Source organism: Diadema antillarum, unplaced genomic scaffold, assembly GCF_040938485.1.
Source record: "Diadema antillarum isolate AM-2024a unplaced genomic scaffold, OU_Dant_1.0 seq00000476_RagTag, whole genome shotgun sequence".
Taxonomy (NCBI): domain Eukaryota; kingdom Metazoa; phylum Echinodermata; class Echinoidea; order Diadematoida; family Diadematidae; genus Diadema; species Diadema antillarum.
Window position 1 is genome coordinate 171,746 of NW_027271443.1, and position 15,829 is coordinate 187,574.

General features: G+C 39.3%; 1 protein-coding gene across 1 annotated transcript; it reads right to left on the reverse strand.

Annotated features, from left to right (window-relative positions):
* Nucleotides 1–6,520: 6,520 nt before the first annotated feature.
* Nucleotides 6,521–13,091, reverse strand: LOC139733446 (hemicentin-2-like). The gene is made up of 6 exons (XM_071644262.1): nucleotides 13,022–13,091; nucleotides 11,330–11,491; nucleotides 10,100–10,397; nucleotides 8,200–8,300; nucleotides 7,418–7,572; nucleotides 6,521–6,757 (listed from the first exon to the last, which is right to left on the reverse strand). The coding sequence occupies exons 1-6, from the start codon at nucleotides 13,089–13,091 to the stop codon at nucleotides 6,521–6,523; spliced, it is 1,023 nt and encodes a 340-aa protein (XP_071500363.1).
* Nucleotides 13,092–15,829: the final 2,738 nt, after the last annotated feature.

The window sequence follows — 15,829 nt, forward strand, 5'->3', positions numbered from 1 at the left end:
GCCGCATCTGGGTCCATTCGCAGGACTCCCGAGCCACTTCTATCCAGCTGAACGCATGCTTTTACCTCTCCTGTCTTTTGCGACTAGTGATGAGATCTCTTTCTCCATTTCTTCTGTTAAGTTGTCTGCAAAGTTTGTGCACACTGGTGCATTTTGATACTAATCTTAACGACTCGCCTCTGTTGAAATCCCTCAACACAGTTTTGAGATGACCACACATATTCTTTCCACACAACCAAAGGAACAACTAGAGATGAATCTTTTTCTCACAATCAGATATAACTCAGCTCAGGAGGTTATACAATGTACTTCAGGCTGTCTTTTTTCTGACTATTCAAAACTGACAACGGAAATATCAAGCAGTCAACATACATAACGAAATGTCAAACAGGCATTTCTCTTTATTTCAAATACATGCTAATGTAGAACAGGCATAGTGGGTACTTTTAGTTGCCAAGAGATTATTGACTAATTTTCTGTTTATTGATTTGTCCCTTTCTTTTTCTGACTTTGCAAAATGATTGTTCCAAACTCCATCTTGCAGATTGCAGTATCTTGTGTTGCAAAATGGTGTAAGATTGATGGAAATGTAGAGCAGATCACTAGCACAGAGGATAGTGAAGTGGAAGTATATCTGGCAGAAAGGCTGTTAAAAACTTGTTATTTAAGTTCATTTTCCCCCTTTTTTCTGCATGCTGGTATGTAAACATTCCTAGATCATTATTAATCTATGTTATCTCACAATGATTAGAAAATGATCTATTTTTAATGTTTGCAAACAGCTGTGTAACATGATACAACCACTGATGCAGCAGTTGTTGATTCTTCTTTCTTCTTTTTCCAACTTTTTGGGGTCTATTTTGTTTGTTTTGTTTGCTTTTGGAATCAAAACTATTTCCACTCTTCCTGTGACTTACCTGATAATGATATGCAGAAGAATGTTCTAAATTCATGATCTACAAGGACCAGACAAATATGCTTAGATGACATATGAAAGAATGCTTAAATACCACAAGAAATTTACAGAGCAAAAAATTGATGACTATATACATTTTCAATTATTTAGAATCAAGTTAGTATGCTCGGCTTACATGCTAGAAGTGAATCTAAATTTTTAAAAGTCCAACTTGATAGAACCATTTTACTTTACAGCTGTCTTGAGACCTAGCTGAGTAATGACTTTGCTACTTGAATATTTATCATATGAAATAATATCTGTGTGTAAATAAACAATATTTAGTTCCCTTCTTTTTTTTTTCTGGATTTTGGAAATCCTTGCCTCCAAATTTCCAATGGTCATATTCTCAATATGGTGAAGGCAGATTAATATTGAAAGTCATTCCACACCTTTGGGTAGATGTAAAGAGTGTTAGCTGCTCTTTGAGTAGAAGTATTGTTACTCATTGTGTGAATGAAATGTTTGCAACTTTATCATGTTGTTAAATGCATAGATGAGATATTACTTTGTACTTGTATTAAGATTGATATGTAGTCAAAATTACACAATGAATGATGAAGAAGCTTGTGATTTTATTACTTAAGTTCCTTGAATGAGGCTAAGTCTCAGACTGAAACAATATATTCTATGATATGTGCAAAGAAAACATGGCTTGTTGGGTCTCATTCATTTACCAGTGTATAGAGTACTGTAAAAGTGGATATTTTTGTGCGAGTAATTTTTTGTGCTCGGCTGGGTAAGATGGATCTCCCATGTTTTTAATTCCATGGAATCAGGACATTAACTACTGGAATATGTGGCATGCAAAAATATTCCCATGCTTATACACTTTGTATTTTTGCGCTTGCTTCTGGTTGTGCGAAACGCGCAAGTATAACCACACTGCAAAGATTTCTACTTTAACCGTAAATACATGTCTTTGTCAACTCATTGTCATTGAGGTGACAAGACCTCATAATTCAAAATCCGAAGTTTCCATGGGTGTTGGGAATTCATTATATTCATTGTTATTTTTTTCCAAAATATCATCAGTGTTGATGTGAAATAATGTAGAAATATTGTTTTGGATCGCATTCATGAAAAATGATGCGTCCTAAAACTCCAATCAGTATTTTCAATCTTCAAAATTAAGTTAGGGAGGTTGCTTATAATATATTCATTTCAATTGGCATGTTTTTATATTTTATTTAAAAGTATACCAATTGAGATAAAAGTTCTTATCAAATCATGTATGATATAGGGCCTACAATATTACAAGATCAAAACAACCCAATTTTGTTGCAGAGTGTGTAGCAGCAACAAATACTCTGGTGAAAGGAATACATTATATTCATGTAGTCAAGTCTGCAGATTTTGTTAGAACCTTTCTCCAAAAGGAGTCCATGCTCTTCCTAAAATTGCTTACTCTCATTCACAATACAGTAACTATCCCTGCACACACTTTATAAAGTTGCGTTCAAAATTTGCATGACGCAAATCTCTCGTTTGAAGAGGCTACCCCCGTAAATAATGCCAGTGTATATCTTGGCAATCAATGACTTAAAGTCATCTTGACCCTGGCCTAATCTAAGCATCAGTCATCGCCACAGCGCCACGGGGGGGGGGGGGGGGGGGGGGGCACCACGAGAGGAGGAGATTGTTTTGGTTTTGGCATGGGCTATGTAGCTCCATGGTGTGTGTGTGTGTGAGTGTAGACATTCAGCGTATGCAGACAGAGCATGCCTGTACTGCAGTGACCGGAACTATTGTCATTCCATTTTGTCTCTCCCCCATCTCTCTCCCCCCCCCCCCCCCCCCCCCCTCTCTCTCTCTCTCTCTCTCTCCCTCTCTCCCTCCCTCTCTCTCTCTCTCTCTCTCTCTCTCTCTCCCTCTCTCTCTCTTTCTCAATGATCCAGTCAGCAGGCTGATTGTAACCAGGGAGGTAGTCTCACCTCCCCGTTGTAACTCACTGCCAAATAGCACATTGTCAGCACCGGCAAACTGGCAATGCTCTCCTTCTTATTCCTGTATTTTCGTTATTTACGGGTCAATTTTTTTCGTTCGAAATGTAAAATGGATGACCATAGAATTTCTCAATAGAATATAAAATGGAAAACTTTAGAAAGGATAGAGAAAATTGAGTTCACTTTGAATGGTCTGCCACAGGCAGATATCCTTATCATGCTCTTACGTAATACGACAGCTGCTGGAGTTATCAAACCCTGGCTTGGCCTCCAGGTTTGTCACGCCGAGCAGAAAGTTTATTTGCAATGGACAAATACTTCGACTCCCAACTCCCAAACGAAAAATCTTGAACCCCACTTTGGGGACCCCCAGTTGGGGACTCGCCTCAAACGAGGGATTGACGGCATGGGGAAATTTTAACATCTCATTTCAGGGGCTGATTAAGGAATTCCGTAAATGGGAGGTGCCTTTGCAAATTTAAAGTGGGGTGCATGCACCCCTCTTTTTTTTTTTTTTTTTAAATTCTTTTGTTTTAACCAAAAATAAAGAGGGGCGCACGCCTGTTGTGCCTCCCTCTGGATCCGCCACTGCATTTGAATTCAGTTACTAAAAAAGAGTGAAATGTAAGAACGATCATGTAGATTTCCATCACAGCCAAAGTGCCGGCACTCCACACAATGAGAAAGGGGCAGGATACAGACGGGACTGTGGAACTCTTGCTAGTCAGCATGGGAGATTCGAGGCTGTTTTCTGAGATGGGGAAAAATTAGATGGAAAGGAGATTTTCATGTGACTCCAGTTTGAAAAAGGACACAACAAATACCAGAAATATCATTTTTATTACCAAAGTTGTCAAAAGTCATCAAACTGATTTTGATGATCATGAACACTGTAAAAAAATATAATAAATCAAAAAGATATTGATAATGGCAATTTAGTGATGATGATGATGATGATAACAATGATGATAATAATAACAGTAATAGCAATAATACTTGAAAATACAAAATTCATGATAAAAGTTGTAATGATTACCATCATTGTAATTATTTGTTTCATTTTTTTCCACAATATTCACAACAACTTAACTAAGTGTTACCATTATATTTATGGTTGTTTCACCAATTCATATCCATTAGATTAATATTGATATACTTGATACAGTGAATTCCCCGTAGGTTTCGTACGAATGTCACTTTATAGTGTCATAATTCTGTCCTCATTATAATGTTGTAACATGATATTACTTTGGCATTATAATACTTAGTAAGAATATGAGAAGTACATTCGACAGTAGTATTATACCTGACTTCATAGACCCTGTGGTGACCTGGTTTCCAGGGGGCGTGGTCAGATCAGCTTCCGCACAATTTGCATGAAAAATGAAAAAGAAAAAAATAGGACAGTATTACTGTGTGAAGGCAATGTCAATCTTCTGCTAAGAATCCAACATTTTCATTGCAAGATCAATATTCTAGTATGCAGTGGCGTATCTAGGGAAAACGGCGCCTGGGGCAAGCGCGGAAATCTACGCCCCTAATTTCTGAAAAGAGTGTTCAACCCCAACCCCATCCCGGTAGGGACTTCATGCTTTTTCATAATATGCTTCTTCAAGCACTTAAAAAGGGGTCTTTTGAGAGTGATTTAAATGTAATAAAGTGTGATAAATTTTGGCGAGCGAGAGCAGCGAGCTAGCCGAAAATTTTTGTATTTCAGCTTACAAAACATGGAATTCTTGTCATTTTTTGCTTACTAAATCTTACAATTCTCATCAAGATATAGTGACGGGCTTTAATAGATAACGATTTATACCAACAAACTAAAAAACTCCAACTTAGTACGCTGAGTGAGCCGAAATTTGTATATTTCCGGGTCATCATCAAGTTTTCTTCTTATCTTTTCTTTTGTGACAAATTTTGGCGAGCGAGCGCAGCGAGCGAGCCGAAAATTTTTTGCATTTCAGCTTACAAAACATGGAATTCTTGTCATTTTTTGCTTATTAAATCTTACAATTCTAATCAAGATATAGTGACGGCCTAATAGATAACCTAACGATTTATACCAAAAAAAAACCGAGGACTTGAAAAAAATACTCTGAATTACTACGCGCGAGTGAGCCGAAATTTGTATATTTCCGCGTCATCATCACGTTTTGTTATCTTCTTTTTTGGGGATAAATTTGGGCGAGCGAGCGCAGCGAGCGAGCAGAAAAATTTTTGTATTTCAGCTTACAAAACATGCAATTCTTGTCATTTTTTGTTTATCAAATCTTACAATTCTAATCAAGATATAGTGACGGCCTTATAGATACGATTTATACGAACAAACTGAGGACTTGAAAAGATACTCCATCTTAGTACGCGCGAGTGAGCCGAAATTTGTTTATTTCCGCGTCATCATCAAATTTTGTTCTTATCTTTCTTTCTTTTTTTTTTTGATAAATTTTGGCGAGCGAGAGCAGCGAGCGAGCCGAAAATTTTGTATTTAGCTTACAAAACATGGAATTCTTGTCATTTTTTCGCTTATTAAATCTTACAATGATAAAGTGACGGCCTTGTAGATAACGATTTATACCAACAAACAGAGGACTTGAAAAAATACTCTAAATTAGTACGCGCGAGTGAGCCGAAATTTGAATATTTGCGCGTCATCATTACGTTTTGTTCTTATCTTGTTTGATATTTTTTCGCGCCCCCCCCCCCCCCCCCACGTTCGAAACCGTTGGCGCCCTCCTTTGATCCAATCGACGATCGCTTCAGAACGAAAGAAATTGCAGCCGCTGCTCCGTGTAACATTTTGCCTGCTAAATATAAAATGACATGTGTTAACACAATATACATTGTCATTTTGTGCGCATCATAATCATGTTTTGTTTTTATCTTGTTTGATTTGGTTTTCTGCCCCCCCCCCCTCCCCCCGTCCGGGCGAGGGTTTTCTCTTCTTCTTCTTCTTCTTCTTCTTCCTTTTCTTCTCCTTTTTTCTTTTTTCTTCTTCTTCGGTTTTTTTTTTCGTTTTTTTTTTCGTTTTTGGCGCCCCCAAGGAGTGGCGCCCGGGGCACGCGCCCCCCTTGCCCCCCCCCCCCCCCCCCCCCTAGATACGCCACTGCTAGTATGTCATTTGACTTTGTCCCGGAAGCCAATGGACAAAGAGTGCAAATTCTTCGTTACAAGATGAGCTTTTATCAAAAAGTTAAAAAGGAAATTACTGACTGACACTGAAGACATTGTATGATTGTATGTGTGTGTGTGTGTGTGTGTGTGTGTGTGTGTGTGCGCGTGTGTGTGTGTCTGTTAAGTTTGATTCTTTTCCCGCTCAAATCTATGTAATGCTAGTCAAGTAATATCGAAAAATTAGAAAATTTAAGTGTGAGTCGATAAGGTTTTGTTTTTGCGCTGAAGACATTTTTTTTTTTCCTTGTCAGCTGTAAAAACATGAGAGTGGCACCAGAAGTTTTGGGTTTTTGTTTTTGTTTTGTTTTTTCGAGGGGGGGGGGTACTTGTTAGCTCACAAAACTCGGAAGTGCCCCCCCCCCCACACACAATTTTTGAAAACGTGGCGCAAGCGGTGATAATGTCGTGTCAAACACACAATCTACATGTAGAGACTGAGGTAATGACGTTAAATGCGTGATCCGCGTTCGACGCGGCAGGCATCTGCAGCTGCAGACTTACCGTATGAAGTTTTGATAAGAAGTGTAGCGCCCTCTCCGGCTCCAAACACGTTTCTTCCACGCACCATCACTTCGTACGACGTGTCGGCACGAAGGTCTCTAATTACGTATTCGACGCGCGATGTACCGCCGTCTTCGAGCTCGATCACCTGCTCGTACCAGGAAGGAACCATAGCAGAGTTTTCCTGATGAAGACAAGAGATTTATAATACATGTAGTACCCGAACGATAATCAACGATCAAGCAAAGTGTCCGCATGATGTTGAGCAATGTTAAACCACTGATCGCTACTACTTATACAGATCGGTGTGTTGAATGCGCTTTTTTTTTCTGTTTTTATTGTGTCATTTGCAGTGTGTTTGTTTTGTGTGTGTGTGTGTGTATTTCGGGTTATTTTGAGTTTCCCATGAGAGACTTTTTTTTTTTGCCTTCTCCTTTGCTCGCTTTTGTTAGGATTCTGAATTGTATCGATGTTACCATTTTGCTATATTGTTATATCTCTGAAAAAAAAAAATCAAATTTCTGTTTATTTCTTCTGTCATAGGCTGTTGTCAAGAATTATTGTCTTTGCAATGCTGAAATTTGCCATGTGAAAAAGAAAATGCATTTCTTCTGATCAATCAAATCCAGAAATGCACACACACACACACACACAAATACACAAGAACACGTACAATTAAAAAGTACCAAACGCATTTTGAAAATCATTTAGCATTCAAATGGCTGCATTACGAACAGTAATTTGGAAACATTTTGACTATGCGTATATTTACCGTTTAGTTTAGACGATTGACTGCGATTAGACATGCATTGTACTGTGTATCCGTTTCACTAGGATTACTTACGCGTGACATAGTATATTCCCGTATTGCTATGACGAAAGAGTCCACTCGAAGAGGCATGCGGTAGGGCGTGCCAACATTTGGATCAAGGACCAGTTTGTAGGCGTGTCTGCGAGATCCCGTCCGTGGACTCAAGAACTTAGGCGCCTTTGGTCGACCTGGAGAGGACATCACAGAGAAACGAGTTACATGTATTCATATAAGTTAGGATCCAGCTATCGAAACAAGAGACGAAAATGCAATTGTGCTAAAACCCAGTGCGATCATTGTGTATTTTTTTCCATGATGACTTACTCTTTACTGGGTCCCTGCAAGGGGGGTGGGACCATGTGAAGAGTTTTATCCGAAAACGAGCTAACTCTATTTTTGTCAAGTTGAAATATTTGTGATTAAAGCTGCTAAAAAACAAAGAAAACAAGAAGAAAATACGGGATACTTTTAATCATAACTTCTAGAATATTCCTTGTTATGTCACAAGATTAGTGAGGTATAACTGTGAAGGTTTAATTTTACTTTGTCTGATGATGGACTTACTTTGGAATGTTTAAAAATGGCGCTTAGCTCATTTTGCAATAACAATCTTTATGTCGTTAATAGAACGGCAGAGGTGCGTTTCAAGTTCCGTATAAATTTTTGATAGCCACCAGTCCTGTCATCGTACTTTTGCTCCAACTGCACTCGTGTATAATAATCATGATAGCGATTCGTGAGAATGGTAATCATGCTAGTAGACCTATCATGCCTATCACAGAAATAATTATTTGGTATACTGCCCCTGTAGTCACCTGTTATTTCGGTGCTGGTTGTAACAGTGCCAACTGCGTTCCGAGCTAAACAGACGTAGTTTGAATACTCTGAGGGCTTCAAGTGAACAATGACCAGGTACCTGTGTAACGAAAAACAAATAAAAGGTAATAAACATAAACGCAAGACAACATCATGAATATAAAAACCTACTGCACCCCCACCTCCACCACATAGGGAGGTGGATGGGTGTCAGTACTGTCGAGAATTCTGATGCAATGAGAACATTTGACAAAAACGTCTATTCGGGGAGGGTGTTTCATCAACGTTTGTCAGTGCTGACAACTGACAATTTCAGCAAAATCTTTGGTTTCGATTGGCTGAGATGCTGTGGTCACTGACTGTTACTATGGTGATTCAAGTTGTCAGCGCTGACAAACGTTGATGAAACACCCCCCAGAATACTTGTAGACGTGAAATTTCATGCTTATGTGTCTGCAAAAATTCAGGACATCGGGCCATGGGATATAGTTAATACCCCACCCCCAGCCCACTCCTTCTCTCGCCCCCATCGCAGCTGGAACCTCCTTGCTACATTGTATTATCGCCTGGGGGGGGGGGGGTGTTTCATAAAGCTGCTCATAAAGTTACGAACAACTTACGAGCGACTGGTGATCAATTCTGATGTGCTATACTTATCAGAATTTTCACAATTTAGCACAAGAACTGATCACCAGTTGCTCGTAAGTCGTTCGTAACTTTACGAACAGCTTTATGAAATACCCCCCAGGTTTATTGAATGATCAATACGTGTTCCTTGGCTTTCGGTAAACTATTATAAGGTGATAGATAATGAGTGAATGATAACTATGAGAATCAGATAATAATAGTGACAACGTGTATAATCGCCCCTAAACCTTGTCATTATGTTTTTCTTTCATGGAAGCCATTTCGATGTGATGTGATCTCTATTTTGTTCGTTATCACCACTTCTTAATGCCTCTTCCAGGTAAAAGAACAAACTTCAAATATTTCAAATACAATATGAAGGAAATGGAAAGAGAACGTTCACCGCTAACTGTTATGAAAGTCAAAACAAGCTTTGATCTCATGATATCTTTACTGAGAAGACATTGGAATGACTTTGCGGATCATCGCGTAAACAAAATTTACCTTCCGATGCAGACGAATGTACCTTCATTACGTGACCAACTGACTTTTGGAGCCGGAACGCCATCGGCTTCACAAGATATCTTGATATAGCTGCCTAGTCCCACGTGTATCGCTTTAGGGAGAGGTTTTATTCTAGGCATGTCTGGATTGAAGAGATGATAGCAAAAGTCGACTAGGAAAATGAAAGATGAATACAGGCAAAACTTGTCTTGTGTTTTGTTTTGTTTTGTTTTGTTTTATTGTTGTTGTTTTTTGGCTGATTTTTGTTGTTTTCTTTTATGATAGGCTTATGTATTTGAAGTGATTGATTGCCTCAAATTTTCTCGGCTTTTATACCAGGATAAATAATATCCGAATAGTACGCGTTTGATGACCATGCAATTATCATTTAGAAGCCTTCGAAAAAGCATCTGTCGCTGAGTTCTGTTGCATAACCCGTTTGTGTGTGTGTGTGTGTGTGTGTGTGCGAACTTTATGAGGGATATCCCGTCTACATTCACTTGACATTCACAAGTTCACCATATACGCAACATGGTTGTGCACGTAATAAACGAAATGTATTGACTTCCTGTTTTTCTATCAAACTTTCTGTTTTGATGTAAAATAGGTTCTATGGCGTGTGACAGGTAAACTTGACAACATTGTAGGCCTGCTAGTTATCATAATCTATTTTTCAATAGGTTCAGAGTGGAATTGAGTGACGGCAAGAATCAATGATGAAGCTTACATCTCACTGTAAGACGGACTGTCACGTCGACACTCCCATACCCGTTGGATGCACGGCAGGTGTACAGCCCTTCGTCCTCGATTGTCACATTTCCAATAACCAATCGCATTCCCCGTATCGTATCTCCCCTTGAAATCCGTGCGCGCGAGGCGGAGTCACTTCCAGCCAATGAGATCCACGCAACCTCGGGAGGCGGAAACGCTGTTGCTAGGCAATCTAGTAACGCTGGCGCTGATTCGTCGACGGAGATTTCAGTCGGTAGGCGGGTCTTCCCTGCATTAAGCGTCTCGACAAGGGTTGTCTTGTTGTTAATAAGGACTGACTTGATTATTGGTATACCTTGAATTTTGAATAAAATGATAAGGGATTTCTTAAAGGCTGGAATTTACAATAATTTATAGACTAACGTCTCCATATGCAGCGTATTTGCACATCTCTTGCATACTACACAAGAGCTATCCGTCACAAATCAAAACAAACAGATAGATCGCAATACCATGTAATAGTTTGAATAACGAAGATTACCTTCATAATTAGTTCAACTTCCTTATTGATTCCTGACCACCTTATATTTTTGATATTACATACAGCAGGGCTCGACACTAACGGTGGCCCGGTGGCCCGGGGCCACCAAAAAAGAAAGTTGGGCCACCAAATTTCAAAAATGGGCAAATTTGGTGGCCCGCCTTGGGCCACCAAAATTATTTGGAAAGTATGTCAATAAATTCGTAACTTTTTGCGCCGGAAATTAGCAGTTAAATTTGTTTAAAGGATGGATGAAAAGGACTGAATGAGTGCCTGAGAGTGAGTGTTGCGAGTTTGTTGAGGTTTATTTATGAGTAGATAATATGTCCAGCTTCCAATTCTTACTATGATAAAACTTAAATATTTGACTCATTAAAAAAATCAGGACTTTTAATGTTTTTATTGTTTTTTTCGGGCCACCAAATTTTTCTCTCGGGCCACCAAACAAAAAAGTTAGTGTGAAGCCCTGCATACAGACATAGATATAGATAGCTGGCAGATATGTAATATTATGACTATGCGTAGATATACCACGGATAATGAGGTTACTAGTACAGAAAATAGATGAAGATAGACAGACAGATAGATAGATAGATATAGAAATATTTATTTCCAGGTATAATCTATATATAGAAAAAGAGAGAAAGAAAAATATAATGGATGAGGTGTTATAGTTATATATTACAAACAAGAGAGAAAAGGGGTCGGAGACATTATGACGACACAGCGAGACTCGTTACACTCACGTCCTATTTGCAACACGACGGTCTTGGTGGCTTCCGGTGATGTATTGACTTGACAAAGGTAGGTCCCTGCGTCACGTGACCTCACGGATGAAATGTGGAGGTCAAAGGTCGTGAGGTCGTCTCCCACAATTCTGATGCGGGGGTCTTGTGTATATGAGATAACTGCATCATATAAGAGAGAGAGAGAGAGAGAGAGAGAGAGAGAGAGAGAGGAGAGAGAAAGAGATTAAACAAAAGCAAAGATATGAGACAATAATAATTAAATTGAAATTTTCATAGCGCATATAACAAATGAATGTTCCCTATGCGCTTTACAATCTCATCACAAAACATACTGTAAATAACAATTTACTTTCAACACACACATACATGCACAAAAAATTCATTATTCACAAATAAATGAGTTTTTAAAGAAGATTTGAATTAGAAAAGTTGAAAGTTAGAAGATTAGGATTGAGACTCATTTGTGTAGGTACAAGGATTTGTCGAGGATCTTAAACTTGAATTGAATACAAATCATTGTCATGTATGTGACGTTATTCTGATCAGGTTGCCATAATATTATACATTGTATTCAGTGGCGGATCCGGGGGTGGGGGAGGGGGGGGGGACCGGGCGCGTGCATCCCCCTTTAATTTTGTAAAGGCGCCTCCCCTGAACGGAATTCCAGGATCCGTCCCAGGTATTCGAGTTCATGGCGAGGAGAAATCCCTGGATAAAACATCCATGCACAAAGTCTTTAGGGGACTATGCAGGGGCGGATCTAGCTTTTTATAAGGGGGGGGGGGGGTTGGGGCGGAATGCGAGGGAGCGTAGCGACCGAGCCCGAGCGAGCGGAGCGAGTGAGGGGGGAGGGTGTGGGAGGGGGTGTCCCCCCTCCCACAGTAGGGAGAATTTTTGAAAGTCTGTGAGTGAAAATGGCGTGTTCTTGCATCTAAAACACCACTATTTTTGGTAGAGAGGTCATTGCCAAATTAAAAATTACAAGTTAAAAAAAAAAAGATAAGATTTAAAAAAGAACGGTCCCCGGATTTTTTTTTTTTTTTTTTTTTTTTTTTTTGGGGGGGGGGGGGGTTGCAACCCGCCCCCACCCCCCCCCCCCTAGATCCGCTTCTGCTATGATTTTTATTGTTTTTTTCGCAGAATGTATACATGTGTTTGTATGAAAAATGCCTCATGTTGTAATGACTACTCCCACTTTTTTTTTTGCTATCTATGTATCGTTCCTTCAAACGTATGTCGAATTTATAATTTTTGTACATTCTGTTGAAAGAAGTGAATATAAAACCTTTGAATTTGAGTATGAAAATTTGTTGTTATTGTCGTGCTCATTGTCGTCGTTGTTGTTGTGTTACTGCTGATGCTGTGTTGTTGGTGTTGCTGTTTTTAATTCATACAGTAGTTTACTGCACATTGTTTGCTTTTTGCTGACAGGGCGTGGGCTCCAAAGATTTCTTCCATTCTATGTTACATGCTAGTTTACATAGTTAAGAGCTTGCTTCTAAAAGGCACTAAATTCATTGAAAAATGAACTTAGTAACTTTTTGAAGCATTAGGCTCTTCGTGACCACGCTTTAACGACACCTCTACATCCCCGGGAGGTCTTGATATACATGTAATTTTTATATACTAGATCAGGTCAATGAGTTATCATGTCCGAACGCAGTTTCTTCTTATCATTATAGACCCTACCTGTTGGTCCTTCCTGTTTGATCCACGTCACTTTGAGACCCGCAGACCCGTTTGCCAGGCTGCATGACATTGTGACGTCATCACCGACGTATACAGTTTTCACCTCTCTCTCCGGGCCTAGAAAAACAGATCCCTCTACGACCGAGAAGAGTGAGGAAAAAGGAAGAAATTGAAATTGTAGAATTCGAAAGCAGAAACAGAAAAAAAGAAAATGAGTCGATTGCTAACATATCCACTCTCCCGTGCATGGCTAGACAAGAAAAAGACACACGTATAAAGAGTATGAAATTAACTGCTTATCTCCATACAGATTTAATGAATTTCACACTTTGTTCATCGATATGCATTGATTTGCCAAAAGGGCACAAACTAATAAGGCCTATTGGGGTCCACAGAATGCTCAGTATACACAAACCATAACCGGCTCTAACAAGCTTCCCAAATTAATTGTATATAGTAAATGGTATATCTAACGTAGATGGTAACGTTTTATTGCACTCTTCAAGGTTGGATTGTTTCCTGTGTTACACAGCAGAGGAAGCCGTATGCGTGTGTCGTGCTACCTCGAATAATAAAGCACTTGATTTGTTGTTCACTTCACATGTTACGGACGTTGACTTCCGGAGAAAAGATAAGTTGCAGAATTTTTATGAAGTTCAGGTGTTTATGACAGCTTTTCACGACCAACGACGAGAAGTTATAAAGAAGAAAGTGTCCTGACTTTCCGCAAGTTGACTTCCCAAGTTAAAAAAAAGGAAAAAAAAGGGAAACAGACACACAGACACACACGGCATACAGTTTTCTTGTCCGGCTCTATAACTTACCAAGTGATTCCGATAATGGAAATGATTGTGGTAGTATTTGATTCACTGACTTGATACCGAAACACCTAACAAATTTGGCTGATTGTTGAGAACGTTACTTTGGTGGTTAATTGGTTGGTTGGAAAAGCAAGAGATCGCTGGCTGTATTATATACGTCCCCTGAGAAGGACAAAGGAAGTGAAAATGCGATGGGGCAAATAGTCAAAGAGTAATCGGCCTATAAGTGATATTGTAAACCAAAGGACTAATAAGTGAACTGTCTCTCAGGAATGAAAGCGTGCACCAGGTCTCGTTCACTTTTCCATCATGACGGCATGTAAAACTGCCAAGTTCATTATTTCTGCATTTAAATGTGTATATGCTTCATATTATATACCCACCTTCTGTTCCAAGTTGGGAGCCTTTTGCCATGCACGCCCGCAGTGATGCCTCGAAGGCGCAGATACCCGAAGTGTTACCATGGTTACCAGCTATGTCCGCTGCGGATTCCAATTCGCTGAGGCAAGGGCCCAGGAGTTCGCTCGCTTCAAAGGTAGAACATATCGTTACGAGTCCGAAGCCTGCTAATATGTGGACGAAGGACCATAAACAAAGAAAAAAAAAACACGAAACAAAAACAATCAAACAAACAAAACACCCTATCGTTATAGAAGGATCCCGATACGACGATCTAGTTGTATCATTCTCATTACTGTCATTAATTTCACTGTCTTTTCTATTCTTTTTTTGGGTGCCTTGAAAGGCATAAACAGGAAACTGACAAAAAGAGAAGTTCAGTCTTACCTACGTGTACATTTGAAGCCAAGAAGATCCAATATGGAGAGAAAATGAAGATAATCCACATTTTTCAACTTTAGAATATGTTGTTGTCAGGCAAAAAAAAAAAGTCTAACCCCAAAACTGAGTATCAACAGGGCAAGACCGCCACGGTTGGCAGACTACTACAACATGATAAAACGATCCATAATAACCAATGGTAAAGAAGAGGCACAGAAGCAAGCACGCATGCGTCCATCAGGGAAGGAGGGGTCTACAAAAGAAAAAGACAAAAACCAAACAAACAAACAAACACACACACACACACACACACACAAAAATACAAAATACAAAACGGTAGACTCTCGTGGATCTTCAATATCATGATAATGATAATTAGAGCACGTGGTAAGTAGTTTTTCGGCGTTGACTTGATTGATGAAGGCGAGCGCTTTGATTCAACAGCATAGCAGTGGCAAAGATTTAAAGGGATCATACAGTTTTGGTTGAGACCTTATTTCAGGTTTCTAACATTTTTTGGTGAAATAATGAGAAACCTCTTATGAAATATGAAAGAGCATATAATTCTATGAGGAATTCAACGTTTATTTGATGAAAATTTGTTTTGAAATGGCTGACATATCCAAAAAAGAGCAATTCTAAAAAGTGTGGGACCCACACTTTATTACGATCGCTTTGTTTTACTTTGTTTTTGGATGTTTCAGTCATTCCAAACCCGATTTTCATCAAATAAACTTTGAATTCCTGTTAAAATGGTATGCTCTGTACTATATCATAAGTGTTTTCTTGGTATCTCGCAAAAAGTTAAAAGCCCAATTCTCATCTCCACCAATACTGTACAATCCCTTTAACTCAAGCCTAACGATAATATGGCACCATGGAGGTGAGTCTCACCTCCCTGATGGCACCAACTGAGTTGTCATCCCAAGGCAATCTGCCCACGAGCCGTGAATTACGAGCAGCGTAAGGCCTTGTGAACGTAATACTACACGAGAAGAGTAACGCTCCCGACAGGTGCGGAAAGATGTGTGCATGTTTAAAGGGATGATTACAGCAATGGTCTAGGTGAGGATTCAGCTTTTAACTTTTTTTTTTTTTTGCGAGATGCTTATCGAAACCATGAGAGATATGTTAAAGAGCAAACAGCAAAAACAGGAATCCAAAAAGAAAAGCAAACAAAGCAGTTATACATGATTGTAATAAAAGT